This window comes from Onychostruthus taczanowskii, unplaced genomic scaffold (genome assembly GCF_017590055.1).
Source record: "Onychostruthus taczanowskii isolate IOZ18803 unplaced genomic scaffold, ASM1759005v1 scaffold101, whole genome shotgun sequence".
Classification (NCBI taxonomy): domain Eukaryota; kingdom Metazoa; phylum Chordata; class Aves; order Passeriformes; family Passeridae; genus Onychostruthus; species Onychostruthus taczanowskii.
The window spans coordinates 2,572,657-2,591,654 of NW_024496638.1; the positions used below are offsets into that span (position 1 = coordinate 2,572,657).

Genomic DNA, 18,998 nt, shown 5'->3' on the forward strand with positions numbered 1-18,998 from the left:
CTAGAAATACGTTTCACATGATATTGCTATTAATAATATTAATTTTTATTGAAAGTAATTAATAAAAAATGTATTTACAGCTGAATTAAATTGAAAAAAACCAGAACAGGAACATTTACAACCAAGTAACAGACTGAAAACCAGAAAGACATAAAAAAAAAAAAAAAAAAAGGAAATATTTGGAAACTTTTGGAAATATTTTTCTGTCTCTTGGAACTCCATATGTCATCCATAGATGCTAACAATCTAAGAACATCTAAGGCATTGTAATGCTAACCATGAACATGTTCTAATATTAGCATCTGCCTAACTTGCTTCCGAATGAAAATCTACTTTAACATAAGGAAGCTACTCCAATGAAAATAATTTAGGGGGTCAAAAGAACTTTTGTAATATTTCTGTCCTGAAACTCTCAAAACTATTTACAAGAGGAAATCACAATTCACCCTATTCACATTTGCTATCCGTCAATCCTGCTTGAAATAGGCATGAACTCAGAACTAAATCCTATTTTTTTTCTTGGAAACACGAAGTAAAAGATGTTTTGATGTCCTTGCTTTAACATCCAGTGGGACATTTCCTTGAGAAAGGCTTCTAATGAAGTTCCTTGGCATATTCTGTTCTTGCTTCTTGGTCTTCATTCTGATTCCTAGTGAAGAAAGAAATGCTATTAGAAATAGAAAGACACACATTCAATAAACATAAGTAGACTGTAGCTGACATGGACTTCTTTTCAGAATATGTCTAAAAATTTTTACACATTTCTTTCCTTTACTGAAAACCTCATTTTAATATGCAAAAATGTAATCACTCTTAACTCCGTAGACAATTAAAACACTGGATTTACTAAGTCCCATGATTAGACCCTCAACTGACAGAAGATGCTCTTAAAAAAGCACAGTGGTCTACAGAAAGATGTAGAAATATGAAAAAATGTTATTAATCCTTCTTATTATAGAATAGCATTGAAAAATGAACACTGTCATTATAGAAAGTTTTGTCTTTTTAATCTGAAAACAACTCCTCCTCTTAGTTATTTGGTTAAGGTTTATTCTGCTCTTGAATGCATGCTCTTGAAAATAAAGTCTATTTCATATTCAGTGCAACACTGAATAATCAAAATTTTATTTTCATTTCAAAACGTGCTTCTGCATGACATAGTTCCTTAATTCCAGAGTTAGGATTGAAGAGTGGTACCTTCCTAACCTGGCCTGTTGGAGCAGACATTGATACTGATATAACCCTGTATGCAACCTGCCTAGTAAGTAACTTGGTTAGACAGAGCCTAGACTCAGATATTCAGTTTCCAGAAAGCTTCTTGTAACACAGCCTCAACATTTCCAATGAACATAGAATAAGAGCCTTTCCCTCACAGCAATTTTTTCTTAAAAACATGTATGTGCAATAAAACCAGTGTATTGCCCATCACACTGGAAAAAGCCACACAATGGAAATGTTTTTTCACACAGCTTTTCTATTTCATAAGAAAAGCAGACTAAAATTTTAAAACTAATATTGGATCTCCTCTAGACAGCCCAATAAGTTGGTTAAGTATATCTTTGAAGAGAGTAAGGAAAAGGAGGCAGAGATGAAGGAAAATTGTACAGATTCAGCAAATTAAAATCTGCTTCAGGTGCCAAGCAACTTAGTGCCATGCACTAGAAAAGGCAGAGGTTTCTATAAAATGGCGAAGACATTTGTGAACATTGGCTGAAAAAATTATTTGTAACTGATTTTTTCACAGAAAAGATTAATGCACCTCAGAGAGAAGCCATATAATTGAGGCAAACTTTCACAAAATAGAACTTGCTAATATTATTATCAGCAGTATGTTAAAACCAAAATTTTGTCTCAGTTATTTTTTTACCTAAAATAGCCCCAAATTTTAAGACCAATAAATCTCTGAAAATACCTTTTATCTGTTAAAGCAAAGAATTAAAAACTGGCATGGAAATAATTAGAGAATTTTATTTCTTGATAAGCCACACTTGGGCAAAGACAAAATTGGTAAAAATTTCAAATTTCACAACAAGTACATAAACTATTTTAGGTGGAAGACCTTGGCTCTTGGGAAAAAGTGTTTCCCAACAACACTGTAATAATATTAGATTGAATTTTGATTAGATACTGTCTGTGTAACTGATATTCTGAGTCTTTTTCATAAAAAGGGATATACTATTCAAACCAATGGCTTAGTACACTGTCACAGCAATACTTGCTATTAAAGGGACAAAATTAATTGAGAGGCAATCTTAATTTTGCACTTGCTGTGACCAAGGTGATGCCTTCTGTCCCTTTGTGGTCACCAAAAACTGACATGTGCAGGCTGCCCTAGGCTGGACAAAGGTACAGAATGAAGCAGGGATTCCTTAAAAGGATCTCCTCCATGAATCCACCTTGGGCAGCACAAGATGAACCCAAATGGTCCCAAAATGCACGAGCGCTCACGGGGTCTCTCCCTGGGATCAGCTCTGCTCCATGTGCACATTGCAGTTCATTGTCCAACTCCAGCTCAGCCCCTGCACTCCCATCCTGCTTGTTTTTCTCTCTCCAGCCCACGGGGTTTGTGCTCTTGGGGCTGAGATTGGGATCATTTGTCCTTGGTGCCCAGCTGGAGCAGGAATTGTTTTGTCTCCCTGCTCTGTGCACAGGGCTCACCATCCCCTAACACAGAGCTCAGAAGTGCACACTAAAGCAGCACAGAACAGAAAAAGAGCAAAGCTAAAGCTGAGGCAGCAAAGGCAGTGTCCCCCACCCAAGCCCTGGCACTCACCAGCCCCCTGGGGCACTCGCAGGGCTGTGTGGCTCAGCAGCACGTCCTGCCGGGAGCGCTTGGCAGCGTCCGGGGCCTGCAGGCTGCCCAGCACCGTGTTCGAGGTGGAGCTGCAAAAGGGCCACAAAGGAGTTTGCTTTCAGTACAGTCACTACTAACAGTGGCCCTGGCCTTGAAATGTAGAGATACTTCAAATATTATCCAGTGTTCATAGAGTCCTAACAGAATGCAAGGAATAAACTAATTTATTATGTATATCTATGGATACTATTCCCCTTTCTCCTTTTAAAAAATTTACAAGAATGCTTCAACTGTGAAAATAAGAACTAATGATGGCGCTCGTATTCAAAGGCAGGGCAATATGTCACAGTTTTGTTTGAAACTACAGAAGCCAGTTTGATGGCCATCACATACAAATTATACTAAGAAATAATCTTAAGGCATGTTACAAAATCCCTGAAATGACCAAGCTGTGTTTATTGAACAAATCACATTTTTTTATTGCTGCAATAACTTTTCTACAGCCTCCAACACAGTTGGAGGGGGTGGCTTCATAGCAGACAATACTTTTTAACTAAGCTGCAAGAAAACTGTTACAGCTTCAAATTCATTAAACCAAAACCTCTATATTTTATCCACAGCACTTTATGTGATGGACTTAAGGTCTACAGTGAAAATTATGAACCTATCTGATCTCACCCTTCTGCAATTGCCTCACAAACTTCCTCGGTTCCACTCTGCAAGACAGCCTCGTAAACAAGCTAATTGTATTTATGTCCCAAGTTCCTAGGCTTTTCCTATTCCTGTAATAAATATTGTATTATTTCCACTTTATAGTTCCCTAACTCACACTTTCTTAATAATAATTTTCTGCCTAAATGAAAATATACAGCAAGCAGCAAAGACTAAGACTTTCCTTGTGCCAGTCCTAAAAATCTACTCATGCATGCCTCTTGCAAGAGAGCTTATGCCAATAAGAATATACCATTATTTGGTAAAATAGTCTCTTATGACTGACTTGCCTCTAATCCCTTATCCTGAAAATACAGCTGTTTCAAATTATACTTCTAATGTGGACCATATGACTGAAATTTACATTTTTATTCTAGCATTAGGAGGATGAATGACTGGAGTGAGCCACTTGAATCAGGGAAAGCATGGGAGAGAAAAGAGGGAAAAAGTAAAGAGGAGAATGGAATGAAGGCACTCTGAAAAGTAAGAGCATATTGCTTTTCTCCTTCAGAAATGTGTTTTCATTCCTTCTCTTCATAACCAACTGCTAGACAAAACCATAAAGAATTTCAGTCTACAGACAAATTACAGAAGCACAATGATCTCTATAAAAGGAACAGAAGTTGTGAGATTTTTCTGTAGTGTACTGGGAAATATGTTTGGGACACAAAAGAAACAAGGTGAACAGAAACATCTAGTCTTTTGGGAAGAAATAAGCATATATACATGCTTTAAAATTATTACACAGTTATTACAAAAAAAAAAAAAAGTACTTCACAAGCCTGTCTGAGAACTTTCACCTTAAAACTAGACAAAGCAGGTTACCAAAGTTCCCATGCCTCTCCTTAGAGAGAATGTAGAAAAAACTAGCTTGGTTTCAGAGAACAGCTGATTTATTTTGCTAAATTCATAATCAGCTATTTGAAAATGTGAGCAGTGCCTCTTTTCTCATGCTAGAGCAAAAGAGTTTATTCCTCCTCCTAGCAAGACAGTTTAAAACAGTAACTGATAACAACCAGAATAGTAACATGAAACTAGACCAGATGACTCTGATCTTCGAGGATAATTCTCTCTTTTAAAGATGCTAATAAACAAAAAGACACTTCAGTTTCTTCCATGTCCTGTGATCTGTCTATAGCCTTGTCCCAACAGTCTTGAGATATTCTGCATAAGACCTGTGTGGTGGTAGCTCCACTCATGTCTAGCAACGGGTCATTTGTAACATGATTTTTAAAATGGTTGTATCAATTTCTGCTTTTGGAAATAGGAAAAAATAAAAGAAAGACCAACTGTTTCATAGCTAATCAGGTTTAAATACAGAAAAAAAAAAAATCCCAAACCAACCAACCAACCAAAGAAATACATACACAAAAAAATTACAATTCAACTTAATGTCTATTCAATTTCAACTTTTCTGCTGCTCTTTCAGGATCATAACCAGAAGTGATATACAAAAGTTCTTCCTAAAGCAGACTGCAAAAATTAAGTCACAATATATGAGACTGAAAATGAATTATCAGAAAACCAATGTTGATCACCTAACTATTGTCCTGTACATTTTTTTCCTTGCTTTCTATTTTGGTAGTTTCTAATGCGCTCCAGCAAAGGCAGAACGTTCTCAAAAAACATAGATTTTTTTAAAATGACAAAGTTTCTCTTTTCAGAATTATCTGCTATTTTTCCATTTTGAGTAGACAGCAGCTACACAAGACATTTTATTAGTTTGTAATTATTAAAACAGAAGTTCTTAAACCAAGACTAACGAAAAAAAAAAATCTACTGAAGTTACTCAGAAAAACAAAAAAATCAATTGAATTCAAGCATATTTGAATCAGAACATGTCACATGCAGGTCCAAATGACTTCTATAAGACGTTTTCAGATTTGAAATATTAGGACAAAACTGAAGTAAGAACATAAGAAATGGAAATTCATTTTGTATAGAAGGGTTAGTTTAATCTTACCTTAGTATCTTTCTTTTTCTCTGAGCAGCTGAAGTCATTGCCATATATGAGGGCTTCTGAAATACTGGAGCAGAATTTTTGTTTCTTAAGGAAGAAAAATCAAGTCTAAAATAAAAGAATTGTATTTTTGTAAAACATATTATTGGAAGAAGTCAAGTAAATTTGTTCTTAACTGTAAACAAATATATGTTAAGTTGAAAACCAAAACTGGAAATTAATTTCATTAATGTTATTTGAGAAAGCTTTGCAGAGTTCTGACATGCACAGCAGCTTTAAGCATGGCATTTCACAATGTGGAGAAGCACAGTACCCATTTTAAAGACAGAGAACATAAGGCTTAGACAAAGTAACTTGCCTGAGGCATCACAATCAATTTAAAAAATGCTGTATTTTCTTTTTGGTACATATCTTCTAAAACAGGATAAGCTTTCAACTTCATTTGTTGTCACTAACATACTCCTGTTTTCAAATAATGCAGAATTGAATTTGATGTTGATCAAAATTGAGGGTTTGATTTTCAAAATGTTGGGTTTATTTATAAAACGGATAGAAATGGAAAAACCTAGCTGTACAGACAGGCAGGATTAAATGACTTGGTAATGTTTCTCACCCACATGAAAGGAAAATACCTTTGTACAATGCTACTGGCGCACGGCTGTGACTCCTTCACAGATGAGTAAGCAGACATTTCAGCTGTTTCCTCTGTACCTTCATAGAGAACGATCGTGGAGTTCATGAGAGCTTCGTGGCTCTCTGGGATCACGTCACACGTGGTGTCCATGATGCTGCCCTTCCTGCCTGGCACATCTGCCCTGCAGGCACTGACTGCCCCCAGGCCTGCCAGGTGCAAAGCCTCCTTCACCACAGGCTGAGCACACAAGCTGTGCACTGGCTTTCTGCAGGAGTCTGGAGTATTGACTAGAGGGTACACCTCCTTGGCCAGAGAATCCTCCAGGTGCTGCAGGCTGCAGTGGCTGGAGGCAGGTGGACTTGGGGCTACCACGGGAGAGTCTATCAGCTTCCTCCTCGTTCTCTTCTGCGGTGGTTCTGTGTATTCTAACACCTGCTGGGTATTGTTATTCCTTTCTTGTGGTGGTGTACCAGAAGAGGTGCCTGGCAAACATAAGTAATGATGGTTAGCACATCTAACTGCACATACCGCTCACATCTGGCTTTTTCCCTCCTCTTCCCTAGTGAGACATGAGCAGAAATTATTAAAATACTCCTTATTTCATATGCATATCAACTTGATCATGTAAATGATTTCTATAGCAGCATTGTCTAAGATGGCATTTGCTGTGACACTCAAGGTATTATAAATGTGCACAGGTTGGCATAGTTAACCCCAGAGGTTACAGAAATAATCACAACTAAGATCTGACATGCAACAAGAAGGAATGGAAGAGTAAGAGAAAAGACTATTGCACCACCATGACAAAACTCATACTTTAAGGTGGTACAATCACAGGAACCTAGAGCTGACTCCTGATCACAGCAGTTTTTTCCCTAGCAAGTACCACGCAGAATAATGAGAGACTGTTGAAAAAGGAATGACACAGAACCATCTAGAAGGAGAACACTTTCTGACACTGCAAATGAGAAAGCAGTGTTTTGCAAAGGGGCAAACAAAGAAGTTACTAGGATTCTGTCACCCTACTATATCAACTGTGGGGAGCAAAGCTCTTGACTAACAACTTCCCCCACCCTCAAAAATAAAGGAAGCAATACAGTGCAATTGGCCATTCTCATTCATCCTGATTTAAACTATTTTCCTTGAAGTGTCATAATGTTTTCATTTTCAAGCAAATGGTAATAAAGGCAATGTCCAAAGTAAGACAGAAGAGGCCTTTCTCTTTCTCAAGCTCTGAGTGAAGGAGGATCATTTTAAGACACAGCTCACTGTTCAAATGGTGACTTACACAGTTATAATACCAAAAAGCTACAGAATCTTTTTTAAACAAATCAAGAGCAGGAGAGGGCTGTCAAAACCCCAAGTGCTTCTATATTTAACTTCCAGTGCAAATATAAGAAATGAAGCCTAGTATCCTTAAAATGCCTATGGATTGGATCCCCTTCAGTTGGCAGCCACAGATTCATACTTCTCCTTTCTGCATTGCCCACTTCATGCCTATGAGCAACTCAACTGCAAAAACAACTCCTGCTTTTTAAATTGATGCAAGTTACTCAGGAATTAGCTGCGGTATTCCTAGAACAGTGTTGATAAATATTTATTTCTTCTAAATTTCATTATATTTTTGCCTCAGACTAAGAAAGCTAGTTTGAACTCCTCAGCCTGAATGCTTCTATAGTTCTCTCTCATGTGTTAACACTTAGGGCATTTTAACTGTTCCAAAAACATTCTTTGAACTCGACAAAGATTGATTAAGAACATGTATGCATTGTATTATTTCACCTCCACAATCTTGATTTGTTACACAAAGCAAGGCTTAAATAGCTGTAGCTTTTTCTCTGCTTACCATTTCCAGGTCCCATTTAATGTTGACCTCAATGCCCAGTTGCATCCAAATTTGCCAAGAGGCTTTAAAAAAGCCGATTCCCCAAGCACCCTCAGAATTCAGGTATCCTGGGAAAAGGCCCAAGTAAAGTCCTCACGAAGGAAAGCCAAGGAGGGTCAATCCCAGCACTGTTTTTGGTACTAGACATGCCACTTGATGGGATACCTAGCTAGATGGGATGACGCCCATTCGGAGACAGAAAACAGAGCTGCAAAGGACAGCCAAGGATTTAACGACCACAGCGAGACCATGACCTGTTCCAGGAGGATACAAGAGGTAGTACCAAAGTGTGTACAAGTACCAAGGAAGTTAGATACAGGCCACAAGTCTATTCTATGTTGCCACAACTTAATTCAATAATGAAACCACTGAAAAAACAAAGCAAACATTAATTCCTCACTCGGGGGCTCAGTGGCAGAAGGAACAATGTTTAAACTGTTCATGGGAAAAGCACTGTGCACAATTCCAATTCCATTCCATTGCTTGGAGCTTTGAAGAAACACGTACATAGAAAACTTAGGCCTGAGAGGACTGCCTGGCATGAAATAACTGAATTGTGAATTAATCTATGTGTGCACAGCTCACTTGATGTATGTAAAGGACCTTTCCTTTGTTAAAATACAAAATATATTGTTATCTTGTACCACAACTAATCCACAGCCAGCCTTCACCGGGTGAAATGCAGCAGGTTGCTGAGATGCTGATTGTAATCTAAACATTAAACTCATTCAGGATATTCCCCACGAGCAGTGGAACAGCAACAACAGTAAAACAGGGCATGAGTGCTCCCCAAATAATCTTTACCTTCCCCCAAAATAAAAAAGGCCTACTGTGATAAAGACATATTTCTCCAAGACTTGGTTGGATTTAGCAATCAACAAGAAACTTATTTATGAACAATTTAAAACATCTACTCTCTGTCACTATCAATAATGCTATGCTTCATTATGTACTTGCTCTTTAATTTTTAGTAAGTACAATATATACCTCAGTGTAATTTTTAATCTTTAAAAAAAAATTCTAGTCATCACAACCAAAAATTGAATGCAAACCTTTTTTCAAAAAACTTTTGATATCTTTTATTCTTAAATACAAGAATAAGGTTTATATAATCTAGTGTTTGAAATAATTGTCCATTAAATGACTCAGGGCACATTTAAAAAATTCATTTATTAGTTTTTACTCCTATTTATACGCATCTGAATGTCTGTTTCTGGAAAAATAATGGTTACAATTCTATTAGTCCATTGTTACATTAGGACAGGGAGGTTTCAGTTTCACAAAGTTTGCTTACTGTAAGACACTGAGGTTTTGCTAATGTCCTAAAGTTACTACAAGGAAGTCTGATGGAGAAACATTTTGGTGTGAGTGCCAAGTTTTAGAAGCTTCTACAGGCCTCAATATTGGAAGCATTTTAAAATTAACTGTAAATACCAGCATTTAAATCATTAACTAAATACGTAAAGAACACAAAAGTACTGCCAACATAAATAATTTGATGAATTCCATCATACTGGAGAGCATTTTGTACGGTAATACAAGTAAACTAATAACAATAGTTGCAGGAATTCTATATAAGGCAAATACAAGCTGTTAGTAAAAACAAAGACCTATTTTTAAAATCCATTTATTTCTGGAATAAAACTCATTGTAAAACTAAGTTAAAACACAGCAAGCTTTTCTTGTTATTAAAGTGTTGGAAATAATACAAGATACTTAAGAAGTGCTCCTTCCCATAGCTTTTTGTGAGAATTTTAGGTTGCTCCTAACATAGTAAACAGGTAAACAAACCAGCAATACTTGGCTTCTAAATAACAAATCAAACATGATGTGACAAAAACAACCCCAAAATCCCAATTCCACTTCAGCTTCCTGTTCTACTGTATATAGCTCCAAACAGTTATGACCTGCAAAAAACATGCAGCAAGAAAAAACATTAGGACCCACAAAATAAAGAATTGGCAGTGTTGCTATTTTCACCTGATTAAGGAAGCAAGATACTGAAGCTAATTGCTAACTTTCTTACAAGTGCTTTTAATAGCTACTATTGAGAAGTTTATGTAAAAGGGACTCGGACAACAGAAGTTGCTACAGAAACTCGACTACTTCCACACATTTCTAACTACATGGTACTGAAGATGGTACAGTGGAGAACCATGTAATTTCCTTGAAGAACAAATCCAACTAGTTCCTGAATGGATGGCTAATGGTAATCATTAAGTATTGTCATTATTTTCCCACTGAAAGATAAACAACATGCTCTGACTATAAAAAAAAAATACAAATTCAAATGTGCTCCATAATAAGGCAGGGATATTATGTTTATAGTCTGTATTTGCTTAATGTTTTACAGCTACTTCAATCTTTTGCATCGTCATCATCATAATTCAGTAATATTTTTTATTAAATGTACAAAAATGAATCACTTATATGCTTTACAGAACAGCCACAGTTAACTTGATGAAGTAGCTTAAAAGAAAAAATTGGAAGTTTCATTTCCTTAACTAGTACTTTCACAGCTAAAATGCATCTCTTTTAAAGATAAACATTATTCCAAATATATTTTAGAGAAGAGATTACCTGATCCTCAATTTCAAGCTGATGTTTATAAAAGACAATTGTCAAAATTCTTTAAGATACCATTTAAGAGATTCACTCGGAAATGAAACATAAAAGCCATCACCCCCTGATCAACCACCCCCATCCAGTGACATGAGGTGGTTTTGGTCCTAAGTCTGCCGTATCATTTGTCCCAAAAGACTACTCAGAAGTACTGATTTATCTGACAAGAAACAGAGCAATAGCAGATATTTACAGCCCTGTGCACTAATACCTGAAGCAGAATGCACTATGTGTGAAACATGAGTCACAGGAAAAGTGAGCAGAGCTCGTAGCAAAACAACTCTGATGAATTGAGTTAGTTCTAATTGACATTAGGGACAAAATAATACCCAAGACTTGTCTTCTTCTGGAACTCATGCTAATACATGCATAAGGGGATTATTTCTGGAAACTGTGCTAAATTAAGTCTAGCAGGTTGCTCTGCTAAAGTGAAATTAAATATTAATATATTCATTTCAATAAACATTTCTGGGCTACCACTGATTGATCAAATTACAATTCTAATCATACGTTTTCATTCCTTTAACAACTGACTCATGGAATTCCAAACTGCAAATGAGGTCTAGTCAATGCATTTCAATGATTTAATATTCCTGTGACCCAAAGGCATCATCAATGTGATGGCAAGTTTCACAACAGGTTCACAAACAACTGCTGTGAACTGAAAAAGGCTCAAATCCAGGCTGCATTCTTGCAAGTCCCAGTGATCAGGTGTACTGCTTTACACAGGATGAGAAAAAACACTTAGAAGTCACCTAAGACAGTATGGAAGAGCTGCTCAATAAGACAAATCTTTCCTATTCAAGGCACATGCTTTTTCTACTTTTAATCAAATCTTTTACTATGTGTAGCTGTAGCTCAATGTTTTCTGCCATACAGAATAAAAAATTGACTTTTCAGATTCAGAATGTTTGTGACAAGGGGAGGCAATGGACTCCTTTTTTTTTTCTTCCCTATAAATCAATTCCATCCTCTCAGTAGTAATGTACAGTAAGGCTTCTGGAAATGGGATGCTTGAAACAATGCCAAGAACTTCCTCATTCAAAGAAATACTTGCAAGTACCAGTCAGAACTCTCCACCCATCAGTCTGAACTCTGAATACTCTATGGCTCCCCATTAATGAACACTTAAGAATGGGTGCCCAAATACATTCTTAAATGAACTTGCTTCCACAGCTTGTGCTTTCTCTGAGACAAGCAGTTAAATTGTTCATGACATTGCACATTTATGGTTACATTAAGCATACACAAGCTTCCTCTACATTTTTAATGTATGTGTCAAAAAAAAGAGAAGATATTGGAAAGCCAGCATTTTCTGTAAAAAGCAACAAATTTAACTTCTAATTAAGGTCAGAATTTTACAAAAGGTGTTTAAAGATTTCACAGGCTAAAGGAAAAAGAAGATAGAAGGAGGCCAACTCCTGTAGTGAAGCCCTCCATGTGCTCTGGCAAAGCACATGAACTTTAATTAGCTTTCACTAGAAATCAAGAGCTGATATACAAGAATTGATCGCCTCGATAATTTGACCATTGAATGAATGGCCAGAAAACTTCTTTATGTTTTCCTCCCATACTATGACTTTAATACTATTTAATATGTCAGAGACCATTTCCAAGGAAGTCATCTTCATTACAAACAAAGACTTGGGCATCACTGCAAATCAGCTGAAATTCTTTGCTATTTTGAAACTCCTGATTGGAAGAAGGACCTTACAACAAGACCATATCAAAATCAATTAATATAATAAAGTAAAAATATTTAGAATTATATCCCAAGAACTCATTTCTGTAGAAGGCTTTCAACAAAACCAGAATAAATCCCCCTACTGTTTCACCTTTGCCATCCCTCTCTTTGCAATTTTCAGATTCTTTTCCCACATCAATTACCAGTTACACTTTGTTCTTCAGGACCAGTTAAACAAATGTAGTCAATTCCAAAGAAACACACAAGACCTTAAGGTCCTGCTTTCATAATTTTACCTATTCTGCAGAAATTACGTAGCTGCTTTGACCCTTTGGAGAGTCAACTTTTCTGATTACAACCATTTTGTTTAACTTAAAGACCTTATTTTTTATGTGAAAACACCCAATAACAATTAATTTGCATTTGAACATTGTCACGGTTCTCTCAAAGAACTGCAGGCAAAAGTTTGTGGCATTAAAAAAGTTCCTGCAATGATTACTGCCTCATGTTCTGCAACACACACAATTCAGCAGTGTCTTTAAATACAGATGGTTTCCTGCATCCCTCCCAGTTTCAACACACAGTAACTAAAGAGGGACCTGTAGTTTGTTCATGATTGAAACTTCCAAATTGGATAAGGGAGGCATACTGCACACATCCCTAGATAGTTCTGAGTTCAACAAAAGACATGGAATTATTTATTTTGTAAGCCTACACTGAAGAGAAATGAACATTTTTCTCATAATGCTTTGTGTTTTATACATCTTTGCAGAGGGATATTACCTCAAAAATTGTCTTTCAAAAGTGCTAACATAGGTTCAAAGCAACACCTGAGATTTGTTACTAGCAGACCTAGTACACTCTCTTCCTCAATCTAAATGCTCCAGACTTCTATTACACAAAAAGGAATCATTCCATTGCCATCAAACAAACAATTGAAGAGGAGCTATTTAGTTGTGTTTGTGCTGAACAGAAAAAAAGAATTCAAGCACTAGTAAGTGGGTTACTTTTTTCCTCCCCACTTGTATTGAAGTGATTGTATCAACACCATTATTATTTAAGGTAACCTTTCCCTAGAGGTCTCGGGTTCCCTCTGGTTGAGATGATCCCGAGGTGTGTTAAAAGTCTCTTTTCCCCAACCCAGCTGTCCGAGAAGAAATCAGATGTCTTCAGCTGTCATTCTCAAGGTTATTATTTCTTATCTAAAACATTTTCTGTCTGGCCTGCCAAGGTCTGTTCTGCTGGTCTGTCTGAGGCACACTGCCTGCCCACGGGGCTGGTGTTGTCTTTTATACTACAAACTACGTATATTTACAGTTATGTTCCAATACCTATCACCTATGTTAGGCAGTGAATTTCTACTCTATTGCAATCCCAAAATGTCACCATCACAAAGAAGATGGAGGCTAGAAAGAAGGACAGGACAACGCCCAAATCCCTCCATCTTGTCCCCCTAGACCCCCATAGTAAAATTCTTCAACGTTTCACCTTTCACCCTGTGACAACTACTGTTATGCTACTTAAACTTTTGTGACTTGTAATTCTTCATATAACGTTGGTAATTTGCTCCATAGGTTAGGATGAAATTCCCAGGTGTCTTTTGCTTCCTGGCAGGGTCTCCGAGCCCCTGCCAGGATCTTGAGCCATCCAGGGCATCCAGAGGGATGTCCAGGTTTCTGATATAAAGGTTGCAAAATTTGGAGAACAGTTGTTCCTGCCATGTTGTATCCTGCATCTAATGAGAGGAGGAGAGGAGGGACAGTAATGCCTCCTATTTCCTCTTCCAAAGACCACAAAGCAAATAAAAATCATAAAAATACAAAAGATTTTTATGATAATCTTCATCCAAAGTGAGGAGAGGAGTGACAGTAACACCTCCTATTTCCTCTTCCAAAGACCACAAAGCAAATAAAAATCATAAAAATACAAAAGATTTTTATGATAATCTTCATCCAAAGCCACCATTTACAACTGAAAAAAGTCTTAGCTGAAAACTGAAAATCATTTACCTACTTGAACGTAAAGTTCAAGAACTTTAGGATAATAGAATAATTGGAAATCCTACACATAAGGTTTTCAAGAAAACCCCCTAAATCATGTCTAATGGTTTTAATAAAATGAAGTGCTTATGTTTTAATAGTTCATGTGCAATTTAAGTAATAGTTGTTTCAGAATTACTTTCACTAAGAACAAATGAGGCCTCTTCCAACACAACACTTCAAGAAAGGTAGAAAAGAAGTAGAATAATCAAGAACTCAAATAAAGCTTACTAGCATCAGAAACTAAATTTCACAACAACAATAATCTACATATGACAAGACAGAATCATTACAACCAATATTTTGTTACAAAGGATATTACAGAGCTTCTGGATTAGTATCCCTATCTATTCTGTCAGAAAAAAGAGTACCTCTACCCAAAAACCCCAATATCTAAAACCATATGCCTATGACTTAAAACAAATACCAGCTTTCAACCTTGCTGAATGAATCCCTGACTGACATGGGCAGATTAAGAAGTGTAAGCATGCAAATCTGCTAACTTTCTTTTCCTCCTCTCTGTAGAAACAAAAGCAAACACACATTAAAAAAAAAAAATCCCAAACTAAAATCAAACCAATACCACTCATGAAAAAAACCCTCAAACTAACCAAAACACACAAACCAAGCCAAACAACTCCAGCCCACTGCCAGCACAGTCTGAACTTCACGCTGCAGACAGTGAGTGAAACACTGTGTATCAACTATTTGGTACCATCAACAGCAACACAAACACATGCCAAAAATCACAGGCACTCCTTATGAGAAGAGGGGCAATACGTGGTTTTGATAAAATAATTCTCAAGATGTAGAGAAGAAGAAAGCTATCAAAAGGAGGGAACTCATTTCACCCTTCAGCAGGGGTCAATGGTCTTTTTGGAACTATCAGCTTTGGAGAAGCTGAAGTATTTTTGAAGCAGTATTTATCTCTTTTTCCCTTGTTACCTACGGATGTCTGTCAGTTATGGATCATTAGCAGTAATAAGAAAGCCTCAGGGCATTGAGTGCTCCCTGTCCACAGCACAAAACACAAGCAGAGCCCCACAGCAGTTGCACTATCAGGGTGAAATATGGCATGTAATCCATCAGAACTGTCTATGAGGATTCCTCGATCCGTTTTTACCCAGACTATGCTCCAGGGCAACTCCCTTCACAGCTAAGGAAGAAAAGCCAGCTATATAGAATTATGGGGAAAAAATTGAACCATCAGGATATAGCAAAAGTCAGTTCCGTGGTAGATACGGCAAATCCTTTGATTCTTGGAAATATAAACTCCTAAAATATTGTAGTAAATTGATTCCAAGTGAAACTGTAATTCATAGTAAATCTTATCTCCCTCAAGGCTATTAGAAACTACACAAAACTATACCTGCTTAATGTTTCAAGTCACTTTAACAGAATTATAAGCAACCACTATGATTCCCTTCCCATGAATGTCACATGAAAGATTCAAATGCAATTTTTAATAGCACTCAGGATCTATGAACATTGATACATGGATTACATTGTAACAAGAAGAGGATTGAATTAATCTGTTGCAGCATGTCTCTAGCCCTTGAAAAAGTAAATTTCTTTCCCATATCCAATTAGGAATGGAACTTTATAGAAAGTGGGTCTGAGAATCAAGTTTACATTTGGCTTCAGTGTCTGCAGAAGTGCACATCTGTGTTTATGGATGATATCTGACTGTTGCAGGAGATATTTAAAACTATTTCCAACAGAGAAAAAAATTAATGATATACTTACTGCATGGGGTGTTCGGTCTGCTCACAAGCTGTGGGAATGAAAAGATAGCTGACATTTCTACTTCATCGTTTTGATTTTGATTCTTTTCTTCAGTCTGGTCAGCCCAAGCTACTGATTTTGGTCTTTGAATCAGCTGCTCAACCTCTGCATATTCAGTCTCACTTAAGTCATTTGTCAACCCAGCTTCTCTCAACATCAGGTGTTGCTTGCGAAGCACTGGAAGTGCAGTAGTTAGTACTCTGTAAAACAGCAAGGGGCAAGACAAGTTCCCTTAAGAAAACACAATCTTAACCCAGAAAACAAGAAGTTTGAGAAGAACCTTGCTTCTGTTTCAATTAAAAATAAATTCTCTAAATAGGTCTTCTCAAGTTACAAGTGTCAGAATCTAAGTCTTACTCCACCTCTCATGAAACCATACTTACTTTTCTGTTTGCTTATTGTACTGATCTTGAAGGGACACCAGGGTCAACATGTGTTCAATCTGGGCTTTAAGTGCCTGAACTTCCAGGTTTAAATGGCAATACTGCAGATCTTGACAAAGTTCCTTTAGGAAATTAGGAATAAAAATGAAAATCAAACAGCTGTACATCAAACCAGTAGGAAGAAACTAAAACTTCAACTAAAAATATTAGATCAGCCTATATTGAAAAGTAAAGATGGAGTGGAGCTATATTATTATAATAAATTTTTACAGTAGAAAAGTAAGAATTATTTGATTTTTTTTTTACAGGCATAAATATAACTTTGTAGATTCCTTTGACCAATAGTATGTGTGCAGCAGTCAGCATTACGAGTCCAACAGGCACACATGGATGCTTATCTCCGCATGTCCAAACATCTTTGCCTCTTTCTGTATACTCCCTCCATATATTTTACTTTATTTCAATTACTAAGCTGTTCCTAACTCAGAGCTTTTCCCCTTTTTCCACTTCTCCCCCATCCCCAGCCATGACAAAGTGAAAGGTGTTTTACTTTTGGGATGCACCCATCTGGACCCAGGAGGCGCATTTCATTTTCAACACGGTGCAGCCACTTGGTGTTTTCCTCAAAGAGATTGCTCTGCTCTTCTCTTTTCTTCTGCATGCGTACATAGTGGCAGTTAAGTGCTGACAGCCTCAGATCCCGCTTGCAAGTGGCCTGAAAATCCCCACCCCCAATAATCAGCATTTGAGGTGGAAACTTTCAAATTATGTTCACCAAATTCTCTTGATATATTAAGATTTTTTCCTTACTTTTCTATAACATTACCAAATAATTCCTAGTAACTTGAGTATGTCCTACAAAAAGCCTGCTAAAGGATAAAGCATTGAGTAAAAATGAAAATCCTCTATCTTCAAACTCTTCTGATGTTTGTACTGTTTCTGAAATATGACAAGCAGAAGGCACAAACCCAGCAACAGCAAGTGGATATAAGCAAGGTAGTGTCCTAACAAGGCAGAGGGTACCCTTTTCTATTTAGAGGACAACCATACTCTGCCCTTGACCTCAAAAATTTGATCACTACATCAATAGTCACAGAGGAGAGATAATCTATGTGTCTCATTTTCATGAAATATTTATGCATTAATTAATTACACAATTACTTAAGGAAAATTAACACAATTATACCAAAATGAAGAGATGATTCCCTGCACTACATTACAGAAAACTCACCTTTTCTACTCTTTCTTCAGAGCATATCAGTTGAATTTGTTCATGACATTGATTCTGATAATATTTCTTTAGTGTATTTTCTTTCAGTTTCTTTTCCACTTTAAGGTACTCTTTTCTGATTTCCTCACGTTTTGCAAAAACATTTTTAAGTACCTCCTTGTACCTAAAACCAAAGGATAATAATTAATTATTTACTGAAGACTTTTTATGACTATTTCTTTGGTAGGTGAATTTTCAAATCCAAATTAATAAAATAAATATAAAGAAATGAAAAGGAAATGAGTAAAGCCTACTATACGTAGGCATTAAATAAAATGTCAGTACATCAGTAAGAATTTTATGTATTTGAACTGAAAAGGGGATGGAAATTTTGAAGGAGTCACTAAAAATAAACCTTGTCATAATTATGAAGACAACACTGGGATTTAAAAGGTTTATGTGCAGAAGCTTCAGATGACTTTCTCTAATTCCAGAAGATACTAAATACCTACATTCTCTACTTCTTATATCTATTAAGCACATCAGACTACTGTTGCCATAGACACACAAGGTGCTCAAAACCCTGCTAGCTATCCTCAAAAAAAAAGGAGAGCCACAAAGGTCTTGGGATGCTCACTTTCCCTGAACGAGCTGTACAATTTCCATCACTCATGGAGGACAAAAATCAGAACATTCACTATGTTTTAACACATACTAGGCTAATGGGAGAAAAACCAAACTGTGGTAGGTGGTACTCAAGGAGTTATTGAGTAACCAGTTATCTGGGTACCCCTAGTCTGCAACACAAGTCAGAATTAACAAGAACAAGACCTGGAAGCATTGCCATACTGCAATATAACTTTCACTGTTGGTAATTCTTCACTCTACTCCTGAATACTGAAAATGTACAGTACAGAATGGCCAAAAAGATACTGTGTATCTCAACAAAAACCAACCTCATATACAAAGTATTACATTACATCCTACGTTGTTAGAACTTGACATAAAAATAAAAGTTTAACATGCAAGTGTTCTAAAGACATGCAACATTTGAGGTTATACAGTTTTTAGTATCAAAAAACCCCATACAATTAAAAACTGTAAAAATGCTAAAAAACCCCAGGTTCAACTCCAGAACAAGTTGAAGAGACATTCTTATCATGCAATTGCCTTCTTAGCAGTGTTTCAGAAGTAGCAATTCTATTTCACAATCTAAAGTTTGAATAACTGAGTCTTTTATTCTATTCTGAGTGTTTTATCACTCGCCTTTTAAAAAGAAACAGAATTAAGA

At 36.6% G+C, this 18,998-nt stretch overlaps 1 protein-coding gene across 2 annotated transcripts in view; it reads right to left on the reverse strand.

Annotated features, from left to right (window-relative positions):
- Positions 1 to 449: 449 nt before the first annotated feature.
- The window catches only part of KIF18A (kinesin family member 18A), a 31,177-nt gene continuing 12,628 nt past the window's right edge, over positions 450 to 18,998 (reverse strand). For both annotated transcript variants that reach the window (XM_041411827.1, XM_041411836.1), the window contains 8 exons: positions 17,729 to 17,891; positions 17,048 to 17,212; positions 16,498 to 16,619; positions 16,076 to 16,314; positions 6,098 to 6,581; positions 5,469 to 5,573; positions 2,774 to 2,883; positions 450 to 649 (listed from right to left, as the gene is read on the reverse strand). In XM_041411827.1, coding sequence (XP_041267761.1) covers positions 501 to 649; positions 2,774 to 2,883; positions 5,469 to 5,573; positions 6,098 to 6,581; positions 16,076 to 16,314; positions 16,498 to 16,619; positions 17,048 to 17,212; positions 17,729 to 17,891 — 1,537 coding nt within the window. In that variant the 3' untranslated portion in view covers positions 450 to 500. The remainder of the gene's footprint in view (positions 650 to 2,773; positions 2,884 to 5,468; positions 5,574 to 6,097; positions 6,582 to 16,075; positions 16,315 to 16,497; positions 16,620 to 17,047; positions 17,213 to 17,728; positions 17,892 to 18,998) is intronic.